This window comes from Hippocampus guttulatus, chromosome 17 (genome assembly GCF_054856545.1).
Source record: "Hippocampus guttulatus isolate MCC_2025c chromosome 17, RoL_Hgut_1.0, whole genome shotgun sequence".
In the NCBI taxonomy this organism is placed as follows: Eukaryota; Metazoa; Chordata; class Actinopteri; order Syngnathiformes; family Syngnathidae; genus Hippocampus; species Hippocampus guttulatus.
In genome coordinates, this window is record NC_141277.1 from 6,216,192 (window position 1) to 6,243,715 (window position 27,524).

The 27,524-nt window shown below is 47.0% G+C and overlaps 1 protein-coding gene and 1 long non-coding RNA gene across 5 annotated transcripts in view; one reads left to right on the forward strand and one right to left on the reverse strand.

Annotated features, from left to right (window-relative positions):
* Positions 1-27,524, reverse strand: part of LOC147191745 (mediator of RNA polymerase II transcription subunit 13-like) — a 70,408-nt gene that overhangs the window by 4,968 nt on the left and 37,916 nt on the right. The window contains exons 3-27 of one of the 4 annotated variants that reach the window (XM_086134185.1): positions 20,769-20,853; positions 19,164-19,247; positions 12,131-12,276; positions 11,626-11,823; positions 10,533-10,697; positions 9,698-9,854; positions 9,529-9,633; positions 8,787-9,434; positions 7,474-7,687; positions 7,265-7,343; positions 7,051-7,172; positions 6,755-6,833; positions 6,455-6,669; positions 5,907-6,085; positions 4,799-5,727; positions 4,418-4,597; positions 4,113-4,342; positions 3,840-4,038; positions 3,433-3,709; positions 2,781-3,033; positions 2,128-2,316; positions 1,838-2,061; positions 1,630-1,772; positions 921-1,079; positions 127-291 (exon numbers count right to left, since the gene is read on the reverse strand). In XM_086134185.1, coding sequence (XP_085990311.1) covers positions 127-291; positions 921-1,079; positions 1,630-1,772; positions 1,838-2,061; positions 2,128-2,316; positions 2,781-3,033; positions 3,433-3,709; positions 3,840-4,038; positions 4,113-4,342; positions 4,418-4,597; positions 4,799-5,727; positions 5,907-6,085; positions 6,455-6,669; positions 6,755-6,833; positions 7,051-7,172; positions 7,265-7,343; positions 7,474-7,687; positions 8,787-9,434; positions 9,529-9,633; positions 9,698-9,854; positions 10,533-10,697; positions 11,626-11,823; positions 12,131-12,276; positions 19,164-19,247; positions 20,769-20,853 — 5,424 coding nt within the window. Of the gene's footprint in view, positions 1-126; positions 292-920; positions 1,080-1,629; positions 1,773-1,837; positions 2,062-2,127; positions 2,317-2,780; positions 3,034-3,432; positions 3,710-3,839; positions 4,039-4,112; positions 4,343-4,417; positions 4,598-4,798; positions 5,728-5,906; positions 6,086-6,454; positions 6,673-6,754; positions 6,852-7,050; positions 7,173-7,264; positions 7,344-7,473; positions 7,688-8,786; positions 9,435-9,528; positions 9,634-9,697; positions 9,855-10,532; positions 10,698-11,625; positions 11,824-12,130; positions 12,277-19,163; positions 19,248-20,768; positions 20,854-27,524 lie in introns of all 4 variants that reach the window. The other 3 variants (XM_086134184.1, XM_086134183.1, XM_086134182.1) reach the window with 3 other exon arrangements.
* LOC147191746 (uncharacterized) lies at positions 10,153-12,488 on the forward strand. Its single transcript, XR_015103402.1, has 4 exons — positions 10,153-10,451; positions 10,541-10,677; positions 11,406-11,647; positions 12,194-12,488. It is a non-coding gene; the product is annotated as an uncharacterized LOC147191746 (long non-coding RNA).

The window sequence follows — 27,524 nt, forward strand, 5'->3', positions numbered from 1 at the left end:
GACCAAGCTTTATGCTGTTCCACCAACAGCCCAGCCTATGATTTCACTGGCTGTGCATGTGCAGCTTTATGGTTGTCCAAAGACGCGACCTTGGCACGACAGTATCCAGTAAAAGCTAATGAGTACCGTTATTGTCCTCAGTGGGGTAGGAGCTCGGCGCCAGCTGGGTGGTGGCGGATGTCGGGAAGACGAGGATGTGTGTGCACGAGGCGTCCTGAGGCGTGTTCAGCTGCGACGTCTGCAGGTTCAGGGCAGTGCTGCGGCCGAACACGGAGCCCATCGTCACCGCGTCTGAGAGCAAACGACACCCAAAAAATAAATAAATTAAAAAGTGATTTTGTGTCACTTTACAAAAATATTAGATCAGTTTGTGTACCGCTAGTGCTACAAGGGCTCCATCTAGTGGTTTGTAAAAATAATCACCGGTAAAGTACACTTCGGTTGTATTTAACTTTAAAGTTACATATATTTGCATTAGTTCTTTTAAAAGTCATTGTCTTTAACTCATTCACTCCCAAAGACGTTTGTAAACGTCTTTTCAGACTTGGTCCAGAGTAAACCTGAAACTCACTCACTCTCGTTTTAAGATTTTGGTATCTATTTGTGTACCGGTATTTCTTTTTCAAAGATTTGTTAATTGTTTATATATTTATCTGTGATGCCCTCCTGTTATGTTGTGGGTCTAAATGACCCACTTTCAAAACAATTGACCCAGGATCATTACTGTTGTTCCTTCCAAACCCACCTAACAGGAGGGTTAAAAAGTGGAAAGGAAAAGGTGTCCAAGTCGTTTTGTGTTCTCTGAAGGGAGGCTCACTTTGACCCCCCCCCCCCCCCCCCCACTCCCACACCCCCTAAACTTGTTGATCACCTTCACGTGGTTACTTCAAGAGTTCTACGCCGCGCTGGTCTCTACCTACCGGGCATGACCACGAGGGAGCCCTGCGGCTCCATGGCGACCAGGCAGGCGCTGAGGATGGAGGGGGTGTCCGCCACTGAGATGCCACACATGCGACACGCCTCCCTGAGCTGGCGCCCTATCGATTGCAGCGAGTGCTCCCCGAGGAGCGAGCTCCAGTCTGGCGGAGAGAAAAGGACAAAGTGGCGTGACCAAATGACTCCTCCTGCACTTCAGTAAAGACATCATCTTCATGACTGACTTCAACTCAGCTGACCAACCGAGTCAGTATTGTGTTTTCCGCACTACAAGGCGCTTCGGAGTATAAGGAATGGCCTATTCTAAAAATGTTTTCAAATATCGGGCGCACCGCATTATAAGGTGCAGAGAATAGAAGCTACAGTAGTGGCTGAGGTTGTGTTATGCATCCACTAGATGGAGCTACTCTAAAAGAATGCAATAAACTACAATATAGCTTTATTCATATGGCGCTTTCACAACCGCTGCAGCTTTCATAAAGTACCATATAAGATAAGATAAGATAAGAAAGAAAGCCTTTATTAGTCTCGCAATGGAGGAATTCCCAAATTAACATATTATAGAGAGCGACTTTTTCAAAAGGGGGGGGCGGGGGGGGGGGGGTAATTCTTTAGAAAATATAATCAAAGGCCAGTAAAATAATTCTGCACCTCGCTCACCGCTTGTCCATGAAGTGAAGCCACGTCACCCACCTTTAAGTTCGCCATGGCCCAGTCTCCCTAACCGACCAATCACAATCCTCCATGGCAGCGAGGTCATCTGGATGATGCCGACGCACCATTCCCACAGCTTCTGCAGACCCATCTTCCGAGCGGACACCTTCGGGCGCCGAGCCCTGAATTAGAGGGGGGCGTGAAATTTTGAATATGAAGAGATTAAAGCAGTAAATTTGACACTAACCTGTTCGGCACGTCGACATTGATGATGCACGTCTCCAGCAGCTCTCCATGCTGGTCCGTGCATGACACCAGGATCCAGCGCTGGTCATGTGACAAGCAGTATCCAACAAAGAGCACGTTGTACCTGGGAGGGGTTTCGGCCCAAATCTCTCCTTGTTCTGGCTGCTTGGGCCGAGTGGGCCCGAGGATGAAGGGGGGTGAATAGAGATGCACAGGGCTGGGATGCTGAAGGAAGACAAATATCGGTCATGGTGGGTTTTTATCATGACGACGATTAAGTTTATCATTTACCTCTGGGCTCTTGAGGACCGAGGTGACGGTGGACACGGGGCCAAAACCGGTCAGGGACTTGATGTGCGTGTGCTGGGGCCGCAGGCGTCTGCACTGGGAGTAACAGGAGAAGGCCAGAGAGCGCAGGTGCTGCAGGTATAAATGGCTTTCGCCACTCGCGGGCTGGAGGAGGTACTGGCATGGCACCACCTGCAGGAAGAGGGCCACGCTCTCAGCTTTGGCAGCTTTTTCTCAACATTTGAAAACAGATTATCAGTACCTTCTACGACACGCTTTGTCAAAATTGGCTTATTAGTTTGACTACTTGTTAGGTGATGAACATGAAGTGCTAAAAGTTGAAGGCAAAATAAGCCGAGCAGTCACCCTTCTCGTTTTTGGCGAGCTTCATACCTTAGCTTTAATTTCTGACAACAAGAATTTCTCGATAAATTTTTTTTTGAGAAGATTGAAATGAAAGCTAATCAGATAAAGACTACGCCTACTACTAGATCATTTAGCCGTTTTTGCAAGCAAAACTGTTCTTCTAAATTAAGCACCGATGGTGTAACTCGCTGCGGAGCCTTGCTGGGACGAGCCGAAAGTCGCAAGGTCCTCAGCATATCCATTCTTCGACTAAGGTACAGCGTGCAAGTTGTTTTGCCAACCCTGTTTACCTGTAGAACAAGTGCAGGTCTAATGGTCTCGGGCAAGGTATGCAGCATTTCCGTGTAGCAGCGAAGAAGCCCCAGCAGCCACACGCTCTCTGCCTCGACTTCGTCACCTTCCTCTTCCTCCCCTCCTTCATTCCGCGTGCCAGTGGGACTCAGGAACGCGTCCACGACGTAAACAACGATGGCCGGTGGGTTGGTGCGGCTGTCCGTGGAGTCGGGGCCAGTCGGGATACCGATTCTGTACTGCTCGGCGGTGCTGTGGGGGCGGGGGGGAACTATTAGTTGTGGACTAGTTCAAGGGTGTAATGGTTGTATTTGGAACAGTGTCCCAGCACATCCGGCAGATGGCGCTGTGGTGATAAAAGCCAAGTGATGATCTTCTATTCATCTTGCCCATTTGATAACTTTGGATCAGAGGTTACATGCTCAAAAGCGAAACTGAGAAATGTAGGCTTTCGTAAATGCGCCTGGCAACGAGTGACTACTTCAACACTGAGGAGTGCAGAAAAATATACAGTATATCTTCATAATCAGTCCGAAATGAGCCTGCTGATGAACAAATGTCCATCCATGATCTGAACTGCTTTATCCAAACGGTCAAACAAACAAACACAAATACGGCGATAGGATGTGAGCGCGTTATTTTTGCTCTTACACGTCGGGGTTCTCTGCTGGTGTGTTGGATGCTGGTGTGTTCAAGGGTCCTTTGGACTCGCTGGAGCCTCCGGGCGTCGTCTCCCCCGTCTGGCCTGAGGTTGTTGCAGATGGAGTGGAGGCGTTTACTGAACCGGCAGCCCCAGGAGCTGGCTCTGCGTCCGACGTCCATGCTTGAGGTTGTCCAGAGGGGGCAGGTTGCGCTGACGAGTTGGGTGGTTGGATTTTGGATGGCAGCAAAAGCGTGCTGTCCAAAGGCAGGACTGACAGCTGGGGTCCTGCAGAGTGAGGACAGAATGTGTACATATTGTACGAAAAGTACTGCACATATGCGAGAAGTCTGTTTCTGTAAAAGATGCTTTTATTGGACTGTGTGTGTGTTTGGGAGATTACGCTGCAGGTTCTTACCTAGCTGCAGCTTACAGGCATAGGCGTAAAGTTTCAGTTTGCTGAGGTTGTCTGCGTGGTGCTCTCCGGCCCAGGGACCAGTCAACCACTGGTCCACATCGAGCTCCTCCACCCTTTCGGACTCCACGTCCTCCCCCACGCGCATTATGCCATCCCGGGACACCTTGGCCAGAGGACGGTGCTTCCCAAGCCGACACGTCTGGGAATGACGTCACTTTTGGTGAGGGCACTTTCTTTGAGGCACTCGGAAATACATTTGGCACAATCTCCTACCTCGTAAACGGCGCTGAGCTCCTGGAAGAAGGCTCGGGCGGCGGCCAGCAGGGGAGGACTATTGGGACAAAGTACCACGTACGCTACATCGCGTTGACCCCCGTAAGGCTCCAGCAAGAGCTTCTCCCAGAAGGGCAAAGCAAGAGGGGACAGTGCCAGGAAGTCCCGTTCTCGGTCGTAGCCAAGCAGGACTGTGGGAATGGGCAAGGGCTCCGGGGACTCCTCAGAACCTGAAGGCAGAATTCCACCATGAGCCTCGAGTCTAATCAGATAGCAAACTCAAAAAAACGATTTGTTGTTCTTACCATACGAGCCTCTTCCCGCCATCTTATGGAACTGCTGCCAGGTGAGCGGACCCTGAACGTGTTGGATGTTATCCCAAGTCCGTCCGGTTCTTTTCTTCTGGATGGCATCTTGCAGGAAGGGCTGCAGGGACAGCAGCAAGCGCACCATGTCCTGGGACGACAACATGCTCATGTCCACCACTGCGGGGATGAGCAGAGACACGGAAACAAGCGCGCACGCACGCACGCACACACGGGACAGAACAGAACAGATACACACGTGTTAACAAGGGCCTAGCCACCGAGGAAACAAATGAACAAACATAAAACACATTAAGCAGACAGGAATTTGTAAAACACAAACGCCCCCGTCCGTTTTTAGCGGCCAAATTTGCGTCCTACCGTTGGTGCGAGGCCAGGGATGCAGAGCGGTACTTCGGACAACAGCTGGATCGACTTTCCCTCCCGTGGAGTTGTCCACATACTGCAGACCCTGCTCCAGGGCGTTGTAACACTCCACACAGGCATCGCTCCCGTCCGCCCACTGCTTTTCCGACATCCAACTCTGGAGCAGCGCTCCCTTGCGGGAATAGCTGGAGTAAGCGTGGGGAAGGTGCAGCGAGGCAAGGGAGGAAATGGGCTGCGAGCACTGCTCCTGAAGTAGGACCATGACCGACGGCGAGGCGGGCGCCGCATCCTGAGGACGCTTCGCTCGGGGGTCGCCCATCGTCGGCTCCCGCCGGCCGAGGGCCAGCCTCCTCTCGGCGGCGCGACCGACCTCTGAGGAGCGGCCGTAAATATCCAACTCGTCTTCCAGGAAGAGGCCCGTGCCGTGGGCCAGCTGCCTGTTCACAATGGCGCTGAAGCCACACATGCAGCGGTACTGATCCTCACAGGTCGAATCGGGGATGTACACCCCGACGTCCGCCCCCTTGACGTTCAGGTTGCAGGCGCAGATGCAGCAGCTGTCAAAGTTGCGGTCCTTGAAGACGTTAAGGACGGAGTCCGACAGAAGCAGAATGGCGTAGAGGCTGTGGCTCTCGGGGAGGCACGGTCGAGGTCGAGCCAGGGGCTCCACGGAGCTCAGGGGCAGGCTGGTGGAAGGGGTCGAAGCCGGCGAGCTCAGCTCAGTCCCGTCCTGCTTCACGGAACCTTGGCCGGAGCTGGCGGGGTTCATACCCCGTGGCGTGCGAGGGGTGCGCGGAGTGGGCACGGAGAAACGAGGCGTGGCCGGGGAAGGCAGGATGCCCACCGTGGTGCTCACTGAAGCCGTGGTGCCGCTCATCTGGTTGTAGTCCTGGTCCGTTAGAGCGCTGACACTTGGGATATTTCTGAAAGACGACAAAATATGCTCATACACCATTTCCGGGGTCAGAGTTAAGTATTATTCAAGCGCTTCTAATGCCGGGTAAATGCATCAAGTCAGTCGGGGCTGTTTTTGCCCCAATTTCAAAACCGGCCGGTCAGCTAAAGCACGGCGCTACTAACGTTGTCACTGCATTTTACTCACGTGTATCCGTCCCTGACGAAATTGCTGCTGTGGGCGTGCATGGCGGCTGGGATGTGCTCCATTTTGGGCAGGAGAGCCCAGGACGGGCGGTAGTAGCACTGCTCAGGAATCTTGAGCGGTGCTAAACTCTGACTCGGGAGGCAGGAAAGTGGCGCGAACATGGAGCAGACCACCTGCGTCTGGACGGAGGGCACATAAAGACTGAGCGGTTTTGGAAGTGTTGTCGATGTTCCTGCACGGGTGAGCAGAGCAGTAAGATTTGCATGCATTTAGCTCTCGTTAGCATTTCTCAGCTATTGCTCGGCGCCCGCAGTAAAAAGAATCCAGCTATGCTTAAGGTATATAAACCAGTTACTCCAAAATCCCACTGAGTGGGCATATCCTGCTTTGAACTCAAGTCGGATTCATATTAATGCTTCATTTAGACGTCCCAGCTCCTCTCAGACTAATCTCTGTACCTCTACGTAGAGGATAAAGAATACGTTCCACAAAGACAAAGTATTGAATTTGTGAACGGCAAACTGTGAATCGCATTTCCATGTCCTTACTTTGAAGTCTTCTTGCCAGGGGCTAGCCACGCCTTCCTCAAGCTCCATCCTGAATTCAGGCAGCTGGTTGGAGGTGACTGGCAGAAGGTGGTCAGGCACTCCGGCGGGTGCGGGGGGCTCCTGGCTGGGCGTGTCCCGGTACGTCATGATGGGAGAGAAGGCCGGATGCTGCTCCAGGGAGGGTGGCGTGGGGAACATACGCTGAAGGTCTGCTACTGCTGAGATGGACAAAAAGTGGATTTACGAGGGCATTTACGCTTCGGGTGCGTTATGTACGACCGCGTATGGACGGGAACTCACTTGACGGATACGGAACTGCCGCTCTGCCTTCTTTACTCAGAGGACGATCCTCTGCGGATACTGTGACTTTGGTTGAGTGCTGGTTGGGGTAAACCGTCTACAAATTAGTACACATCAGATTAGAGGATTGGGCCGATATAGTTTATCAATAACAAAAATGTACACGCCATTTTTATTTTTCTACACTCTGTAATACGCTTCACTAATTTATTAGAGCAGAAGGCACGATGGGATTGTAAATTGTGATTGGTTGGTACTTCCTCATCTTTCCCCAAACAGGAATTTGGATGCCTCACCCCAAGCTCCTCCTCATCTTCATCAAATATGTTGTCCAGATCCGAAATGTTGACCACCAGGTCTTTTTCTCGGGTCAGAGAAGGATTGGCTTTGGCGGCGGCGTCGTCTTGACTGGACTCATCTGAAGGAAAACACAAGGCCGAATGACTTAAAAAATAAAGGACACAGAAAAAAAAGAAAAGCTGGTTTATGACGTTGAAGTGTAAGTCCCACCTGATTTGGGAGCAGAGTTGAAAATGGACATTGCGTCTTTCCCATCTGGCAAGTGGCCATTGCTGGTGATTTCTTCACTCTGATGGGCGATTTGGAAAAACGAGTCAAGCGAGTCCGCTTTTAATGGATATTAAAGGATGACTTTGAAAGGCCGCGCGGGCTAATGGCAGTGAAGCCGCTTTTAATAGAAGCGCCCCGTGTTTCCCTACCTTGGCTCTCTTGCCGGACTCCCGCCCTTGACTCTTTAATCTCTTGGAAGTGGAGAACGTGTACTCGATGTCACCTTCCTTGAAGTCGTAGGGGTCTTCCCCTGGCTCGCGCAGCACCTCCGCAACCGGTTGCTGGAGCAGGCCCAGTGCCTGGACGTGCTCCCGCAATCTCTCGTCTGAGATTTTAAATCTCTTGTGCGCCTGTGTGTAAAGTCTGTGAGAGACATTTGCAGGCTATTACAAAAGATATGATTTCATTTCTTTATCTGACCTTAAAATGTTTGAACATTACACTGGCTTCTAATTAGAAATGGCATCTCGGTCAGTGCCAGGAAGATCTCAGAGTCCTGACAGGAACAGCCTCTGTGCATAACATGATCGCAGAGGTCTCCGGGTTTAGCATGAGGAGTGGCATAAATCTGCGCGGGGGTGTCCGAGCCCAAGTTTTGGTCTTTGTGCAGCGGAGATTTGGCACAGTTTGCGCCGTTGTGGGTGTGAACCGAGCCGACTTGATTCTCGCCAATTTAAGCGGCTCCTCTCGTTCACTGTGAAATAGCCGCACAAGAGGCGCAGAGTCCTTGATGTGGTGGAAGCACAAACTGATTCACTGCAGTCCAGAAGTGGGCGATTTTTACATATAACAAAGACTTGTCTTAATAATGCATTTGTTGAGTTCTACCTGTGCCAACAGTTCGACATGATTCCAGCAAGATGTAAAGTTTAGTCTACTTTCAGCTACCAAATTGTCAGGCGCGCCAAGGCATATCGAAGGAAACGCGCTCGGTAAGCCCGAACGGCAATCATGGCGAATTTCCAAACTTGCACCAGCAAGAAAATCAAGATATGACACTTTGTACGCTTGAGCCCAGCTGCGCCGTCAACAAATCCTGAGCCCAGAGTGGATGAACTCACGGTGTTTTCAACCAAAGTCAGTCGAGTGTAAACCTACACTGTCACCGACTTCAAATGACGACAAAACACATTTAACGCTAAACTACTTGGAGTTTATATATTTTAAAGTTGTGCTTGCTAAATATACCAGACCAAAACTACTTTTAATCCAAGCGCACCGCCTGCAAGGCGCTCACCTCCATTTGGGAATCCCTGCTCTCGTGAAGCGGTTCCAAACATTTCTTTATCACTTCTTATAAATTGATAGCTATTCTTGCGCCTACTCCAAATGTGTCTCAGTTGACGCATGTCAACAGAAAATGGACGCAAAAGTTGACAAATCCATTTCTGTTGTGACCTCCCGTTGTCTGTATCAGTATCTGGTTATCTATCGCACACTAAGAGCACGATATCGCTCCTACCTCTTTAGCGAGGCTCCCTCAGGGACTGCCTCCGTTTTCGCCTCTTCGACTTTATCAGCCGAGACCTCTGGAGGTCTGAAATCCATCTTATCAGTCCTGGGAGTCCGGAAGCCTCTCCACCAGCCGGCCCCGTTCTCCCTCTGCTTCAGCAAGGCAGCGTACACTGCCGTCTCACTGGTCATCACGCCCATGCCCGCCGCAGCCTCCTGACATACGTGTATGTCCAGCGGCCCTTCCAGTACCTCTGGGTCCTGCACCCGGGGGTGCGGGCTAAGCGTAGGAGGGAGCGGAGACATTGGCGACAAGAGAAGTGACTCCGGAGCTTTCCTTCCGTTGGAGAGCTGTTTGGGATACTTGCAGCTTGCCAGAGTGGCCAGAGGCTCCATCGGTGGCTCGAGTGCTACCAGACCGCTGAGCTGGGGCCCCCCAGGTGAGTCCTGCTCCAGAGGGGTCTCCTGGGTGGCGCATACACGGTGGTGAAAGGGGATCATGGCCGGTCTCTTGGATTGTTTGTCTGCCTTTTCCGTCTTGTCGCTGGTCTTGTGTTTGGGTATGGAAGACGCGTATAATGATGAGCCAGAGGACGGATTGGCACCGTTCTGAGGGTTGGAGATGCTCGTGGCGGTTGTCAACTTCTGCTGCTTCTGCCTGAAATAGAAACGAGACGATGGCGTGATGTTTTAAGGAAAACGAAGTTCTCGCAACGCCGTCGATGAACAGCTTGAGAGCGGCTCGCCGGTACCTCGAGCAGCTGCACGGCGCTCGCGCCCCGACGTCATTGAAATCCCACGTGGTGACTCCATTTGGCACTTCCTTCTTTGGCGTCACGTCGGACGGCTGCTTTAGTCTGCCAAGAACAAACAAATTTACCCATTCGGGTCCGTCCTCCGCAGTGGGCTGACGTCACTTACATGTGCTGAGACTGGCTGAGGTAGCATTCCCTCCAGGCCTGATGGACCACCTGACAAGTCAGCTTTTTCCCAGAATGCTTTGGGCTCAGGCTGGTGACCCCGAGACCGCTGTCTGGAGTTGGGACACTCGAGGCCGCGGTCACAAATCCACTGTCCGCTGGAAAGATAAGAAGCAGATCGTCACTTCATCAAACGGTGTCTTACTAAAGTCCTCATCAAGTACTCATCCTACAGAAAATTGGAAGTACTGATATACAAAATTAGAAAAGAAAACTTTCCTTTTTTTTTACTGTCGGTTGTGCACACCATTTCCTCTTTTATTACCTTAATGCTCATACTGGAAAAAAAAAAATCTGATGTCGCAAGTTGCTTTGATTTTTATGCTCGCCAAACAGTGTGCTCCCTTTGCTAATATAAACTGAACAAATGTACCTTCCTTTCATGTGTTTTTTTTTTTTGTGTCTTCCAGATTTCAGAGAATGTTTGAACGCTCGAAGCTCGTGGTTTGGAGGCTGGCACCAACCACAGCGCATTCGGCCAACATCATCAAAGGCCATAGCCAAGCATGGTCTTAAAATAAGGCCATGCTTCTTCCAATTTTGTTGCCGTTGCCGTTATTGCTCCCTGGGTCATGTACCTTCATGCCAATTTTGCTCCCTGTTTTTTTTTTTTTCTCCGCCCTAGAAACCGAAGATCTCAATCAAGTGCTATCTCGATCGCGGGTGAGGCGCCCGTTTTGATCAAGACGTCGGAAGTACGGATATGCGCTCTCTTGGGAACGCAACACAGCTGGCGGCGTACATGGAGGAATGGCATTTTGTGTGGTGTCATTTACCCGAGCAGGGCTGTTCCGGCGATGTTGGCGGCGTGAGCGGCACGCTGCAGTGATTCTGCTCTCTGGCGAGGCCCTGAGCTGCAGGTGCAGGTGGAGGTGGCTCCAGCGGCAGCTGGCCCTGGCCAATCAGCACAAAAGCAGCTGGGTAGGTCATCCTTACGCCACCTAAAGAGAGCGAAAAGGACATAATGAGGCTGCGGCTTCACATCTTTTGCCTCTCGCAGAGACGTATGGGCCTTGTTCACTCCCAGTTTTAGTACCTCCTAAAAATCAATGGATGTCGACAACATCTTGACCAGCACTTTTATGATTTCACCAGCTCACATTTCGCATATCGGATTTTTAACGCAGGTTGTTTCTGTTCCAGTAAAAATTGACGAAAGCATGTTCATTGTTTACAACTTCAACCGATGTAAAAGTGTCTATTTTTGATGACAATTATTATCATTATGAATACTCCATAATGCAGTAGACCCACTTAAATATTAAACTGCAGTTTGCGTATCTGCTAATAAGCATTTGACTGAAGGTGTATCAACTGTAATACGCACAATGGAAAAAAATACAAAATGACCATCTTGGGTAGGGGTTGGCTCCGTTTACTGCCTTTTTGACTTTGTATGTGGCATGTTTCCATGAGTGTCAGAAAAAAACAATTGTATTAATTATTGCTCAAATAGAAAAACATCACATTTAGAAATGGCTGGAATGCATTTTTTTTTTTTTTTGATTGTCATGATACCAACCCTGAGAGATCATACAGATGAGACAAAACTCCCGGGAGCTTGGACTTCATCGTCCCAATTTGAACTTCCTGTCATCTCATTCATCCTATTTTCCTTCCACATCATTTGCTCTTTTTTTCCCCGGCAGGCTAAAAGGCTGTGAAGGTGCTTCTCAAGAGCATCGGTAAATAAAAGGAAAGTGAGAGAGAAGGAAGAGAAGTGGCGGCTAATTTATGGGATGCTGCTCGCCGGTGTTTGCTGAGGCAGAACAAAGGCAACGTGGTCCAAAACGACTTCAGGGGGATTCCAGTCCAGTATACATGTGCGGCGGTGAATTTTGAAGCGACATGAGAGGAGTTGCGGCATACCGACGACCACCTCCACTGCCACGTGAGCGTTGCGATCATCGGCCGGCTCGTGGTTTTCCTCGCTGCTTCCCGCCTTCCGTCGCAGTACCATAGGGTAGAAGTAGCTCCACTCCTCCATCAGCTTACGTGCTGCCGGGTCGCTCATTTTGTATGCCTGACCCGTCAGAGTACCGCTCAGACCGTACGGGCTTAGGATCACTGCAAAACACGGTAGATGACATATTTGGGGTTTGACCAATGAAGTGACAGTCAATTGTGTTGCATGCTCGTCATCGATGAAATCATGTCTGTCTTAGCAGACGTTGGCTGACAATTCATGGTGATTTGATACAATCGAATCCAAGATGAATACATAAAAGACACATTATCAGGTTTAGGTGAGCCAAATTTAATACCTGAAAGACGTTTAGAAGGCCAATTCGATATGACCCGAAATTTCACCCCTAACTTATGGTGACATTTGTTTACAATTTATGTTCTCCCACGTAGTTATCCTGTGCGTTACCTTGTATTGGCGTGACGGAGGTGTGTGCGAGGTGAATATGCTGTTCTGTGATGTGGTACGCAGGCTGGTGCTGGGCGATCTCCACACTGGTGCACACGTTGCTCTCCCCGTGCAGGAAGAAGGAGAAGGAACACGAGAGGTGCTCACTGGAGGAGACAGAAGAGCACACAGGTTTACATCCTTGAGAGCCAAGACCAGCCAAAGGAGAGCAGATGTGTTGCGGGAAGGTGGGCGACATTTTGATGTGAAGTCATAAAATTCCCTCATTTGCCACAAGCAGACAGTATAGGAGGTGTGTCAAAAAGTTTCCAGGACTGGTGGTGCTCGCGTTGTTATTTTGCTGATGCCGCATATTTGTTCCCCGAGACAATTTATTACAACTACGCAACTTTCATAATGAGCATGTTTGAGATTCTCAAGTGAAGGGCACACAGCCTTGGTCACGTGACGTGAGCCCACGTTCAAATCGTGCTAGTACTTTTCGATCAACCAGCCTTTTTCGTCGTTTTTGCCATGGAAATTCTCCCTTCAAGTCAGGGGATTTTTGACCGAAAATCTACTTTTCGATCAAGCAGCCTTCCGCCATGGACCCGCTACGACGCGGAGGCATGGAATGCACTTTTACAACGTGTTAACGATCGTAGGTCGCGTATACAGTTTTAAAATGCTTCTCTCGGCCCCCCAGAATTGAATTGTACATGAAACAAACACTAATTGAGAATAATAACAATTAAAGCTATCGCGCAACAGCTCTGATCGCTAGCTGCAATTGCAGACTGCTGACCGCTAACAACTTCCGGTGATGAAGGTCACGTGCCACCGTCGGTTAAAGGTGACCTGCTTTTTAAATTTGATTTAATTTTTTAAATACCTTTTTTGTGAAAATGAGACTGAAAGGAAGCTAAGGGTGTAGTGTGCGCTAATAAAAAAATATATAATATTAATAACACGCACAGAGACACAAATGTTTTGGGTTGTTCCTCCCACCCCTCGCGATCGACTTGGGACCAGTCCACGAAGTCCCGGTCGATCATGATCGACATATCGGGCACCCCTGCTTTAAGTAATGTTATCATTTAACTAATTCACTCCCAAAGACGTTTTTAAACGTCTTTTCAGACTTAGTCCAGAATTGGCTGGTACTGAGTGAGTTAACAGTCTGAAAAAAATGGGTTTCTTAATTCTGAAAAAAAAATATGGCTTACTAACATATTATTTCACCGGCTCTCTCCATTAAATGAATCAAGCCCTAAACAATGCCAATATATACCACTGTTCTATTCTACAACGTGAGCATTTTACCTCTTCAAACAGAAATTGCGACAGCGCGCAAAAGAGCTTGTGGGCCGTCCAGTTTACCCACACGCATCCATGATTGTCCTCGTACGGCCATCTTATTGCAGGTATGAATCCTCATTTGCTTAACGACCGATTATTCCACACTGCACGTTTATCTCTTTATCACACGGCCTTAGACCGTCCATCATGTATACTTATTTCTTTTAAAAAAGTCACAGACGGGGAATAATTTAGGTCTTACTGCCTGCCATCTACATAGCAGCGTGTGCGCCATTAACCGCCACCGAGGCTTCTGTGATGTATATTTTTAATCTATAAAGCTCCTTATAACCTCGGTTATATACATCAAAATGACAATAAAGTCAGCAGGTAGGGTGATCTCCTTGTGATTACCCTGCTACCCATGCAATATCTCCTTTGCCCCAAGGCACTGGACCCCCACTGGAGCAGTAATGGGTCATCAAATTCAATAAAAATAAAAAAAAGCCAGTTCTGCTCTTAATGGGCCAAGCTGAAAGATGAGTTGTTAAATACTGTCCTAAAATGGCCTCCAGATGGCACTGAGTGCACTCAGAGGGAAGGGAGGCCCAGATTGGATATGAATTTCTGGGGCAGAGAAACAAAAGCAGACAGCAATGTTTCCCAGCCTCTCATGAATTACTAATTCAAATAACATGATGTGCAACACATCTTTTTTTTTCTTTAAAGAGTAAGGATACTTCTAAGTGACCGCCAACATTTGAACAGTAGTGCATACTGTGTATGAAACAGTTGCATTGGTGAATAAAATCGAAATGATGATTTTGGACTGTTTTCAGCATACATTCAAGTGACATGCCATTCTATTCCAGAACACCCGTTAGCGAAGTACAGACATAAAAACGGCTCCCGCGATTAAATGAATAGTCTTGACAACGTCCGTCAAGCTTGATTGTCTTCTTGATGCGGATCTTGCATGATGCCGTCAGCGCCGGGTGTAAAAATAAATCGCTGCGGCCAAAATGTAATGTGCGATCATGATGACACTCTCACACTGTTGGCACAGCAATAACAAAGGCGCAATTAAACACAACATGAGCGACATCGCCGGTGTCAAACTTGTTTTCATTGCGGTACACCATTGGAACAGTGAATCCGCTTACTGTAAATGCATAATCGCTAGGTTAACTATTTAGCCACAGTGTGTATGTGTGTGTCTACAGTCACTGGACCTTAACCCAATAGAGCCTTCTGAAAAGCAGTCTGAAGGGACACAAAAAAAAAAAAACAAGAACTGAAAGAGGCTGTGGTAAAGGCCTGGAAAAGAATTTCAAATGAAAAACGCAACAGTCTGGTGACGTCGATGTTGAGTTTCATGCTTAAAAAAAAAAAAAAAAAAGAAAGAAATTGCATGTTGCCTAGTTTCTCACGCAATTTTAATTGCCCAACCCTGATTCAACCCAACCAGCAATACTTTGCACTTCAACACGTGTTCATATTTCAACTGACACCGTCACCGTCAAGAAACATAATTTTGACCACGACGTGAATTTCAAGCCATCATTTCGAGCCGTACCTGTGACCAACACATATGTACACGTCCTTTAGCAAAGGGCATTTTCCTGCACCGTAAGCGGTCGTGAGTATGCGGACACACAGCACTTCTCGCATTCCTCTGAGACCCGGCGTGTGTGTGGGAGGGGGGTAAATAGTAGTAAACATGATGTGCGGATGGTACTCAAATGAAGAGTGATCGTTACAGAGAGTTACAGCGAGAGAGAGAGTCAGAGAGAGAGAGAGAAAACAACCTCTGGTTGTTGAAAAGCAAATGCACAGGATGAAGCATAAAGCTGCGAGGCAGGAGTAGGCAAAAAAAAAAAACATACAGTTTGAAATATAGAGTGAGAGCAAAGCCAGCCTGAGAGAAAGTGCTGTGAGTGAATAATTCAGCAACACACACACACGCGCGCGCACACTTTGCTGCAATTGCCGCACACATATCAGTGAAAGTGAAGTTTTCGCAACCTTTTACGCTGAATGGATTCAAGCAAGCGGCAGGCAGGGATCTCCACCCTCAACGCAACAGTGTTTAGTTTTTGTTTTTTGAGATGCTGTTATTGAACATTACGGTGATTACTGTCGATGCAGCGGTGTTAAACCACACCGAGTCATCGTCAAAACCGCTGGCTCCTTCATTGCAAACGATGAGAGGCGAGCTCAATACTACGAATCGTAAATCATCTGAGAGTATGAATCAAATGGGAGCACGAAGCATTTGTTGTCTCTGCTAAATACGTGGCTATTCCGCAGATTATGTCAATTTCGTAATTTGACGGTTGGGTGAATATTTGCTATGATTTGAATTGTATTCATTTTCCGAAGAAGATAAAGAATATATGCCTCTGAGTATTATTATTTCTCAGCTCTGTGTTTTTTGTTCTCAAATATCCCTTACTTGGAAAAGCGCGACGATCGATGCTAACGGTTACGATGGCATTTTGCACTGTTCGTCGTGTTAAGGTAAGCGGCCGTTTCATAATGCGGAGCTGTTTCGTTTTAAATACACAAAGCGCCATTCGCTTCGCTTCATGGGTACGCGTGACGGTTTACTTCAAGCGGGAGTGGCGTGAAATAGCTTGAAGCCCCTTTTTGGATCCGTTTCGGTTGCTTATTGTGAATTGAGTTGACTGGGGTTCACTTCCACCATCTCAAGTTTGCGCTGGCATGTCAAAGCAAAGGGAAAAAAATAAAATCTTACAGCTCCTAGTAGTTGTGATAAGATGCCAGGCAACACAAACTGGCGCCAAGAGTGGGTTGCCACCGTGGTTAAAAACAGCAAAAAACTTTTTCCCCCCGAAAAATAAAATAAAAATACTTTTCTCTCCTAAATGCTAATTAAAGAGAAAATCTAATGTGACTCTGATGTGTCGCCATCGCCTCCATTGATCCTCGATTTTATTTCAGCCTCTCGCTGGGGTTTTACTTGCTCGTGTATGAATGATAGCAAACATCTGCGGAAAATGCCGTTGTTTGTGTTCTACCTCTCCGGGGAAGGTCCCGGTACACGTGTAGTACAACATGTTTGTAGTGCGTCGATAAAGCGGCGTATTTAACGAGATCGCTTCCAAATAAATTGGCCGCGACGCAAACGATGGGCTCTCAACGCCAACTTTAATTGCAAATTCTGTCAGTGCGCGTACATCTCTCCTGATGGATGGATGCGCATTTGCATGAGAAACCGCATTTATAGTCCAATTAATTGCTCGCTGTTTACCATTAGCGAGGATTGTCCTAATGTCTGGACATCTTTTATGACTTAATGACACTTGTCAGCGTACGATACATCATAATCGTCAGGCGGAATCCTCGCAACTCCAAAGCCACTACTTTGAGGATTTTTTTTTGTTTTTTTAAATAGACAATGTAATAGGCGTAAATTAACCTGCACGCAAACATACCTTCGTGCCTGACCAGTTCCTTCTGGACTACAGACCGACTTCCCCAAAAATGTCAAAAATTCATCAAACTGCACACTTGATAAATACTCCCACTTGTACCAAAAAAAAGGACACGCTTGTCAAATATCAACAAATACATATAATCTTAAATGTTTCCCTTTCTGCTTCCATATATGACCTTGGGATATGGCCGGGCACCGAGTGTCTGTTGCCAAGACGACGGCTAATAGCTCAATGTCACCCGAGGAGAGCAGAGCATCTGTGCGCCGTGTATTTACGATGAAGTATTGTTAAAGAGATAATACAACTTCTTCAGCATGGTCAGTCACAGCATGATTTTTTTTTTTTCTGATTCGAAATCAGAATATAATTCAGAATATAATTATAATGAAATCAGAATAATCATGGATTCAAACGAGAGCCCCCTATAAATGTATTTAGCATTGTAGTTGGCATTCATACAACTGACTGAACTAATGAGAAGGACAGACTGTAATGCATCAATTCAGCCGTCTGTAGTAATGATTAATTTATGACCATCATTCCAGCCCCCACCCCCTCTCATCCCTCTTCCTCCCAGTAACCCCCCCATACCACCACCACCACCACCACCACCCCACACCCCCTTTCAGCGTCTGATGCAATTCGCTCCCAACCCAGCGCGCTTCCTCCTCATTCCGACACAAAGAGAGTGGAGGGAGGAGGTTTCGGAATCCTCTCCTGGATGCGCCGCTCTTCTCCGCCACTATGGCCCCAGGGACACGCGTGAGATAAACACCGGGGAAGCTTGACAAAGGCGGAAAAAGGAGGGGGGGGGGGGGGGGTGTTGGGCGATGGTGATGATGATGATGATGGCGTGCGCTGTTTTAGACGCCCTCTATTGGGCATAAAAGGCACGGACAAAGTGGAGGTGCAGAGGAGACAAAGGAGCTGATTAAAGCTGAGGCGGGAGGTCACATGACATCAACTGAGCAATGCTCCCTCGTGGCGTGAGGAGGTGTGGGGGGGGGCGCAAGGGGAGGGCGGGGGTATTCCTCAGGCTGCTGCAACACTATTGTGGAAAAGAAGGATGGAATGATGTACATGCGGGGTTGCGTTTGGACCGTCCGCATGAGAACTGCGAGCAAGCAGAACGGCGTTCACAAGCAGTGTCACTCACAAAGCCCCCCCCCTGTTTGATTTGGGACAGTGAAAGCGACGGTGATATTCCGCCTTTTCCCTCTTTGTAGGATGCTCAATAATTCAAAGAGGCAGCAGTGGCTCGGCGTGAGGCGAGGACGGGAGGGGGTTTGTTTGTTTCGGAGGGGGCGGGGGGGGGGGGGTGGTAGAGGCACATGACAACATACTGTAGCCGCACGGAGATTTACAGTGTACACTGCTCTCAACCATCATACATTCAGTACATTGGATATTCAGACCTGCCCAGTGATACTTTTGAAATAAAATATAAAAAAAATTGACAAAACTATTGGGACACCTACGACACAGAGGGTCCCCAATAAAACTGACTGTGGTCATACTGAGGCAAATGTCACAATTGTGTTAGTGATGTGCCTATGTGCCATACATATTTTTTTTTTAATTATATCTTTTTTTTTAATAAAAAAATTATATCTATATATTTAAGATTTAAGATATCCTTTATTTGTCCCGCAATGGGGAAATTTACAGTCAGAGTTCAGAAAGGAAACCACTAGGTAGGGAGAGGGGGAAAAAAAACCACGCCATATATATTTTTTATTATTTTTATTTATTAAATTTATTTATTTATTTTTGTTTTTGTTTTTAAATTAATACTCTCCTGCTCAGGATACATTCCGGATTGTTAGTTAAGTGCATTCTGTGTAAGTCGAAGATTTTACAGAGTTAAACCAACAATATACTGTATCACAACGTACAAACAGACTAAACTCAACTGTCACTCCTCCCTATTTTAGCTTTGCTCATAAATCTGACATCCATGCAGGCTTTCACTTGGGCTTGCCAAGGGTGAGAGAAGCAAAACCTTGCCCAATTGCGGTAAACTGTGAGAGGCGGGCCAAGACAACTGTCACCAGAGCCCCGCAACACTCGCACTCACTCGCGCGCACATCCGCGCATTCCACTCCGGCCAAAATGAACACCTCTATACCTTGGAATGGCCTCACACTGGCAGGGGCAAGTTGCTGTTGCCCCGAGGACGAGCGGGCAGGACGAAGCACATGAAGGAACTTCCCGCGAGCTGTGACAAGACGCCGTTTGACTGTGTTCTGCAATCGCGAGCTGGTGAAACACGCTGTTGAGTGAATGCCACCCACCTGCTGCCCAGAGACTTTTCCTGCAGTTGGTGCGGCTTGAAGAACCACTTGCCGACTCGCACAAAGCCTTTGTCCATGAGACATCTGCAGCGGTGAGAAGAACAGACAGAATGGAAGACACTCACGTCACCGGAATAATTAGAATCATCCTTGGTGGTATGACTTGCTTTGTATCGCACCTTTTCGAGGGACTCAAGGATGCCAGGGGGAGAAAATTTAGAAATAAATCCCGGTTATCAGCGATCCTGTTATTTACAGTTGACTGTTTTCCAAGCAACCCACACCACAGGATAATCTTTCCGGAAACATCTGATAATCGGGCCTTTGCTCAAATTCTGCCCGATTGTCAGTATGCGTGTACCGTGTTTGAACATCGTCAAGAAATCAGCTCTATCTATGCGTCGCTTCACACAACCTCACGCCGTCAGCTCGCCAATTTAGTCAAACAATTACAACTCCGCCTTTTCTAATGGTCCTGACGGCCTCTCGGTTGCGATTTGCGCACGTTATTAAATTGTTCCTAATCGCTCCGCTTGTGATTGTTTGATTAAGACCCACTCGACTCAAATTTACGCTCATTCGAGCGGAGCCAAAAAGAAAATCGGCGCCCGGCGACAAAAGTTGATTTCGTGGCGGAGGAGAAGGCGATTGCCGCTCGCGCCGAAACAGCTAGCAATAAAAGAAGTTAGCTTCAAGGTAATAGGAAGGTTAATTCCGCCTGCCCCCCTATGATGATCGCTGATGCTTCACTTAATAGAGAGCAAATATGTGCTGCTTCATTTAACAGATGGCTCTGGCTCAGAAAGGAGAGCTTTGGGTACTTGAGCAAATGATTCAGTGCTCAGATTATTAATTTCAGTGAGGTGAGGATGCCAGAAGGCAAGTGGAGTTGTCTAACGGTGACTTTTTAATGATTTCTTTGAGCACTTTTTGTTTGGGGGCGCACTTGAAATATCTTTCAAAATTGACCGCCGAGACTGATGGCCATGTATTTTCATTTGTATTTACTCACGAGACAAATGTTGTCGTCATTGTCCAATAAAAATTAAGTATCTTCAAAAGTAGGTTTTCGGGTGAAAAGTAAAAAAAATAAACACATCAGCATGGGCCTGAGACAGTACAGTGGACTCCGGCATCCTCGCGGCTCGGCACCCGCGGATTCAATTATTCAAGGATATTTTTTGGGTAACCGACCCAGCAATTTTCAACGTCGACAAAAATGTTTTTGAGTTCAAACAAATGCCAATGTCCCAATTGTTTGAAGGTTTACAATTACCATGACATCAATGCTAATTCGCATCTATATGGCATTTCACACGAAGTTAGCATTAAGCTATCAGACTTTTTGTTGGACAAAATCAAAAGCTTTGGTTGAACATTTTGGTACCTTGTTAAATTCTCATTCTCAATGTGTAGAATTTCGATACCGCAGATTTTCAGTAACTGTGGGTTGGTCTGGACTGTATCAGCACGATATACGGGGCTCATCTCATTTCCATTATTATTGGTTGTTGTTGTTTGTTTGTTTGTTTTTTTTTGCATGATTAAGAATAACACCATCTTCCCAGACATGCTGCACGTTTTGGTCATTCACTTTCTCATTACCTTTCCAGCAGGTTGTGCACGGCCTTGAACAGCAGGGTCCTGCACTCGTAGGAAAGTCCGCACTCCCAGAGCCCCTCCTCGGCCACTGAAAGTGAAAAGCATCAAATTATAAATCTCAATATACGGCCTTATTACCCCCGCCGCTTTATAATCCCTCTCGGTGGCAACAGTAATGATGTTTTCAGAGACGGAGAAGCATCTGCACACGCCAGCTTGAGGATTATAAACAACACGCGCTTATTGATGGTGCGCTCTGTCACCACATGCTGCATTGTGCTGAGGAGGAAAAACCTGCGCAACATATCGGGAATCACGCTCGGGGATGAGACTGTGTGTTGCAATGTCACCGCGTGGTGTGCGCGTGCGTGCGCGAGGGGGGGGGGGGGGGCAAGTGTCAGGTTGGCTGCAGCGACAGGCCAGTCAAGCCCAGGGCAGTTGTCAGACTCGCTTAGCCCAAGAGCAAGCGTGCGTTCGCGGAGGCACTCGCGCCACTCGCTCGCTCAGGTTCTTGCACATGTATGTCCAGTTGAAAGCCGGTCCCTTTTTTTCTTAAAACCCCAAAGGGCAAAAAAAAAAGGATACAAACAACAATAACAAAAGGTAGCTCATACACAACTAAGCTACACTCTAAAAACAGTGGGGTCAGAATTTTTAGGGGGTTGTACTCTCACTATTTCAACTTCAACGAATTCTAAAAAAAAAAATCAGTTTTCCCACAATTAAACATTTTTCACTCCCAAAAAATCCTTTCCTGCCTGGTTGCGGCAGCTACTCCATTATACTGCTGCGGGGCGTGTCCTGTCTCGAACTCGTGTGAGAGTCAATTAGTCATTCTCCACAGAGGATAAATAATACAGTATATAACTGCGAGTACCATTTTGAGTATATTTGTATGTACTATACTGTATATTGGTGCTCAAATATCCATTGCGTAAAGTGCTATAACACAGCCTCATAGCTCCTAATCATTGCTAACGTTAACATTAGCCTTAAGTAAGCAGACTAAAGGCTAAGCCGTGGAGTTGTTTGAAATACTCAACACGTCCAATAATTCTCTCTTTTGTGTTTATTTTGACAGTAAACAACTTCAAGTATTACATTGAGTAATTCTATCAGACACTGCCAGCACACAGGTTGAACTGTATATTACAAAAATGACAAACTACATAAAATTACATCTTGCAAATTTTCACTAATAGCTGGTGGTTCTGCACCAAATTTCCCTTGATGAAAATGTGTGTGTGTGTGTGTGTGTGTTTGTGTTTCTAGCTGTGCTGCAGCACATGCTCCCAAATAACCACACACACAACTACATACTGTATACCACAGAGCAGCCAGAAAACAGTGCTTGCCTTTTTTCTGTGCCATATACCTGCAGGGCTGATGGAGTGAGCGTGTGCTGAGTGGGTGTTGTGTTTGCGTGGGGGGGGGGGGGGGGGGGGGGGGTCAAACAAACCCCAGCATCATCATAGAGAAGAGGAATGCAAAGACCACATGGGAAGGGGGGGCTTCATTCTACATTTCAGATTTATGTCATGTGTCTTCCCGTCCTTGTGCTCAGTTAATATTTTCATCTATTCCCACCCCCCCCCCCCCGTCTGCCTCTTAACGGGGGTGAATGAAATTTCCTTACTCGCCAGAATTACCATGTCACCATGGAAACGCAGGCGCGAGAACATGGCGTCCTGGCATTCAATTTCAACAGCGTGCCCTCCTTCTGCTTCTCCTCCTCCTTCTTCCTCTGTTCTTTTGCTTCCAACACCCTATCCGCCTCCTCCTCCCTCTTCAGCCCCCCCCCACCCCCCCCCCCCCCCCACATCCCCCTCCCCGACACCCAGCCCTCATTTACTCCTGCTTGAGGGCGCAGACAGGAAGCTCGCTGGAGCCAGCTCGCTCTATCTAACACAGCAGCAAGATGAGCAGAATGCCAAGTCTCCGGCAAAATCCAGCTCATTAGCTCTCACCGCTCTCCTGATATCTCTTCTTTTTCTGTACACCTCTTGAAAAGACAAACTTTGCAGCCCACCACTGCTGGACCCGACCCACAGGATGGCTTTTTTTTTTTTTTTAGATTGAATCGCATCTTCTCGCACCTTGCTACAAGGCTCGACCAAGAGGCAACAAAAGTGAATGCCGAATTAACACTGTTCTTTTTCTACGAGTTGAAAAAATTGCAATGCAAGTTGTCATTAGTTGTACTTTAATGTTCCACTCCACTTGTTTTTCTTGAATAGTCTTAAACTCTGTGCTGCTTCAAATCGTCTTTTCCCATTGAAATGAATGCAAATGCCATTAATCTGTTCAAACCATACCAAAAAAAAATGTTGTAGCACTTTTCTGCAAATTAAAAAAAATACCCAGTAATTATATTAAATATAATTCAAACAAATACATATGTGTTAAATATATATTTATCACCCTACATCAATTGGACCCCTTGGGGGCAATATAAGGCAGACGGGTATATACTGTTCATTGAGCCGTGAGTATAAAACAAACTCTCTTTGCAGCGGCCGTTCATATTGAGGCGGGGCCCTGTCCTGCCTTGAACACAAGTGGGATTCAGATTAACATGTCAACTACACTTTAAGCTCATCAGTACGGCACTATTCTTCGACGTTCAATGTACAGATAAAGAATATATGAGTGTCAATATCGTTACATCATCCAGCTACATGTTGCTTCAACATTTGTGTTCAATCCACTGCTGACGGTGCAGCACTGAAACATGGATGCTAATTAGCATTAGGGTAGCAGTATCTGGCGCATTCCATCTATTTGCTTTTTGCCTGGGAAATCTAAATCAAACTATTTGAGGAAAATCATTTTTCATATTTTTGTGCTCTTTCTGTAACACCCTAGATTGCGCCAGCACTCGGGCTAATCGGAAAGTAGTAACTGCTGTCTAGTAAGTATTGGTGTAGTGATGCATCATGGGATGGGATTCTCTCTGCTTCTTTCCGAGAACAGCAGCAGTAAAACCATTTTTTATGAACAGTAGTAATGGAACACATTTAGAGCACACAAATATGCAATCCCCATTAGAGCAACGCATCAACACAAGCTCCAGTCGCGGAAGAAAACCCAGTCAAAATCAACACTCGGTGTCAAACAAAACAGTTGGAGAAATTGTGTAAGTAGGCTGGAGGAAAACACGGCGCCACTGTCACTGTAGCAACAGCGCGTCACAGAGCACCACATTTTCAGATTTACTGCCTGTTAATCAGGGGAGGAAAACAGATGGCCCGAGGGAAAAGCGTGCTGCAGAGACTCAAATGTGCAGCTGAGTGCAATAGGGCTTTAATGCATCATGATCCGTCATTCATCACAGACGCGGCTCCAGCCAACTGCAGAACGCCCCGGAGAATGTAAATGGGCCGCATGTTATCAGCCGCACTCTCTCAATTAGATTAAAGTCATTTGGGTTTTTTCCTTATGATCACAGAAAACAAGGGGGAGACATTGCGGAGAAAAAAAAAGTCATTCAAAAAAAAAAAACCAACAACAAAAAAACGGTATTTAAAATGGGAACGACTTGACGAAAAGGCCACATTAAACCGCCTTTTAGCAGTAGCTGAAGCTTCGCTATAAACACAGTGACACACTCAAAAACATTTTGCAAAAGCATAAAATGTCTAAAAAATACTGTACGTACTGTAATGCGTGACCGTATATGCATGTGCCTTCAAGAGGCGTGCGGCGTTCTACAATCTGCAAGTCTGCGTGACAGCTGTAGCCTTAAGAAGCTTCTGCTTGTCTGGGTGGTCACTTTGTGTCAGGGCAGCAGCAGGTAGTCCTGACTGCCAAATAGTGAGCCGCTACCTGCCATCGATATAAGTTAGACGATTAAACTCATTTTTCATTAATCAGTTATTTTGTTTATGCTCGACGACCAGGCTCCCTTCCAACACTTGGTTGGGTGACAGATTTTATACATTAGTGTGTCACTATTTAACTTGCCAAATAGTGAGCAAATTGTAGCTGTTTATTACACGATAAAGCTGCCATCGATCTCCAAGGGCCGATAATGTGCGGCGACCTCTCCCTGCACAGTTCCTTCCCTTTCTACAACTCTCTCATTGGTTCATTTGCCTCTGATCAAAACTAACCACAGCTCAAGAACCGACCTGTTGCCCCAAACTAGGCCCGTCTCTGCAGTCATGTGGAGCCCAGTTTAGATTTACTGCAGCCTACACAAGTGCAGTTGGTGCCCCCACCTCTGTCTGACTCCAGGTGTTTTCCAATTTTCCTCACATAAGCATCAAGTGTGATGATTATGACAAGGCCAGGTAAGGTCAATAGCATCTAGCAACACACTAATGAGGTTGAATTTATCCAGCAGTGCGTAAATATTGTTCGCGAGCTGTGTGTGTATTTACACTCAGCTGCACACACACACACACACACACACACACACATACTCACATACAATTTGATATGGAGGTAGGACTCTCGCTGAACCTTGTGTGTAATAATAGTGTAATAAATGTGTAACAACACACCATTCATAAACCTTTCTCCTCATTTCAGCAAGCGCTGTTTGCCCAGTCCAGTGATGCAGCTACCAAGCCTCTGAACGCATCAGCAGTTGTACAAGGTGTTAAAAAAAATTACCGGTACACCTTGTTTCAACCTCATGAAGTACTTGACGACCTCTTGAGATGTTGGCAACCTGTTTATCAAAGCCACTTTTTCAACAACAGGTGTAATAACTTCCAAGTATTCCTTTCGTGTTCTCATGAGAAATGAATTTGTTATGTCCTTGTTTATGATGATACTAATGCAGCGTGTTATACCGGAGACAAATTCCATATGTGTTCTACTTGGCCAATAAAGATTATTCTGATTCTGAATAGAGAATCAAAAGGCTCTATTTGCTGTATAATAAAATAGGAGGTGTGTGGAGTTATGTTTGGTGGGAGGGATTCTGTCTCGTGCAAATATATTGTGTTTTTATGACCAGCTAGAGGCTCGTCAGCGCCACCAACTTAGCAACACAGCGGAAACCCGAGTTGGGGGGGTGGGGGGGCATCCGGTATCCAGTTTTGCTACAACCATTTGTTTGGAGAGCACGTGGGTATTATTTTATTCATATTGTGGCAGCAAGTTAAAAAAAAAAAGACTTTGGCAATTCCGCTCTGAAGCTTATTTGGGCAAAATTACAAATAAAGTTATCCCCAAAACAGAGCAACTGAATAAAGAGCCTTATTTTTACCTGAAAGATCACATTGACGTGGAGAAAAAAAAATGTACGCACACTCTGTACACGGACAAGCATGTTTCCATAAAGTCAGTCGGCACCATGTAATGGAAACATGAATTCGGCACTGAGTCCCAGAGAGTCCAGGAGGACACGAATGGATAGTGAAGGCTTGTGGGGGAAGTCTGGAATCAATTAGGCGATTGAGCTGGAGTTGCTTGCATAGTTCTGAGGGTGAGTCAGGCAAAAAAAAAAAGAAAAAGAAGAAGGCACCAAGGTTGTGTCTGTGCATTTGGAGAGGTTTCGAATGTATAGCAGTAGTGCAAACACACGCACGATGGCATGTGTGTTAAAAACAAAAGGGGGGTGGGGGGGTGAATACCAGTTAGGATCAAAAGGTTCCCAGTTGTCTTGTTTTGGCGAGAGTGAGAATTGAAGCGGCAGAGTCAAGTTGCAGTCAGCAGAGCTCCACCTCTGCAACGTGGAGGTCAAAGTGGAGGGGGAAAAAGCGGGCGGCTGAGCAGCCCTCTCTCTTTTTCTCCCTCGGCTCAAACAACTTCCCCTTCGTTACTTCTCTGCACTTTGCTTTCCTCTCTTGGCTTTGACAACGGGGGAATTTGACTTGGGGTGCAGGAGGAAGAAAAAAAAAACAACAACAGAAGACTTGCAGGAACTATCTGAGCAGAGGTTGCGCTTCAATGGATTTTTGCAAGCGCGAAGGGCAGCACGGAGGCCTTCGTGTGTGGAGTTTGCATGTTCTCCCCGTGCCTAAGTGGGGTTTTCTCCGGGTACTCGGGTTTCCTCCCTTATTTCAAAAACATGCATGGCAGGCTGATTGAACACTCCAAATTGTCCCGAGGTGTGAGTGTGAGCGCGAATGGTTGTTCGTCTATGCGATTGGCTGGCATCCAGTTCAGGGTGTCCCCCTGCCTACTGCCAGAAGACAGCTGGGATCGGCTCCAGCACGCCCGTGACCCGTGTGAGGATAAGCCGATTAGAAAATGGATGGAACAGGTCAAACGAGCGTAATGTCCGGCCAACGCAGTCTATGAAAATATGCTGTAGGTGGACAAGAAACTGGAATCATTCCCCCCAAACAATCTAAATCAATCCATAAAGCCAACTCGGGCTCTAGATCTGAACAATAATATGAATAATAATGAGGTCATTAAGACCGAACAGGCGAGGTGACACAGAGCCGGAAATACGTTTTGGTCTCCATTTCATGACGTAATCGAGGAGAAGCAATTGTCATGGGCACACTGAGAGGGAAAATGAATAATTGAAAACAACATAAAATACAAACATAAAACCCCCACTGGCACAGCTCAAATATTCACTTAGTCTCATGCTCAAATCAAACACAGGATGTTGTTTTTTCTTTTTTTTTTTTTACAGATTAAAACAAAATAACTGCACAGATAATCATCTCAGCGGAGCCAGAGGACAGACTGCACGCGATAAACTGTTTAATTGATTAAGCATCACAGTCGCGGCGAGCGCGTGCGAGATCGTGTGACAGCATGTTGACGGCGCAAATGTATAATTCGCCGGCG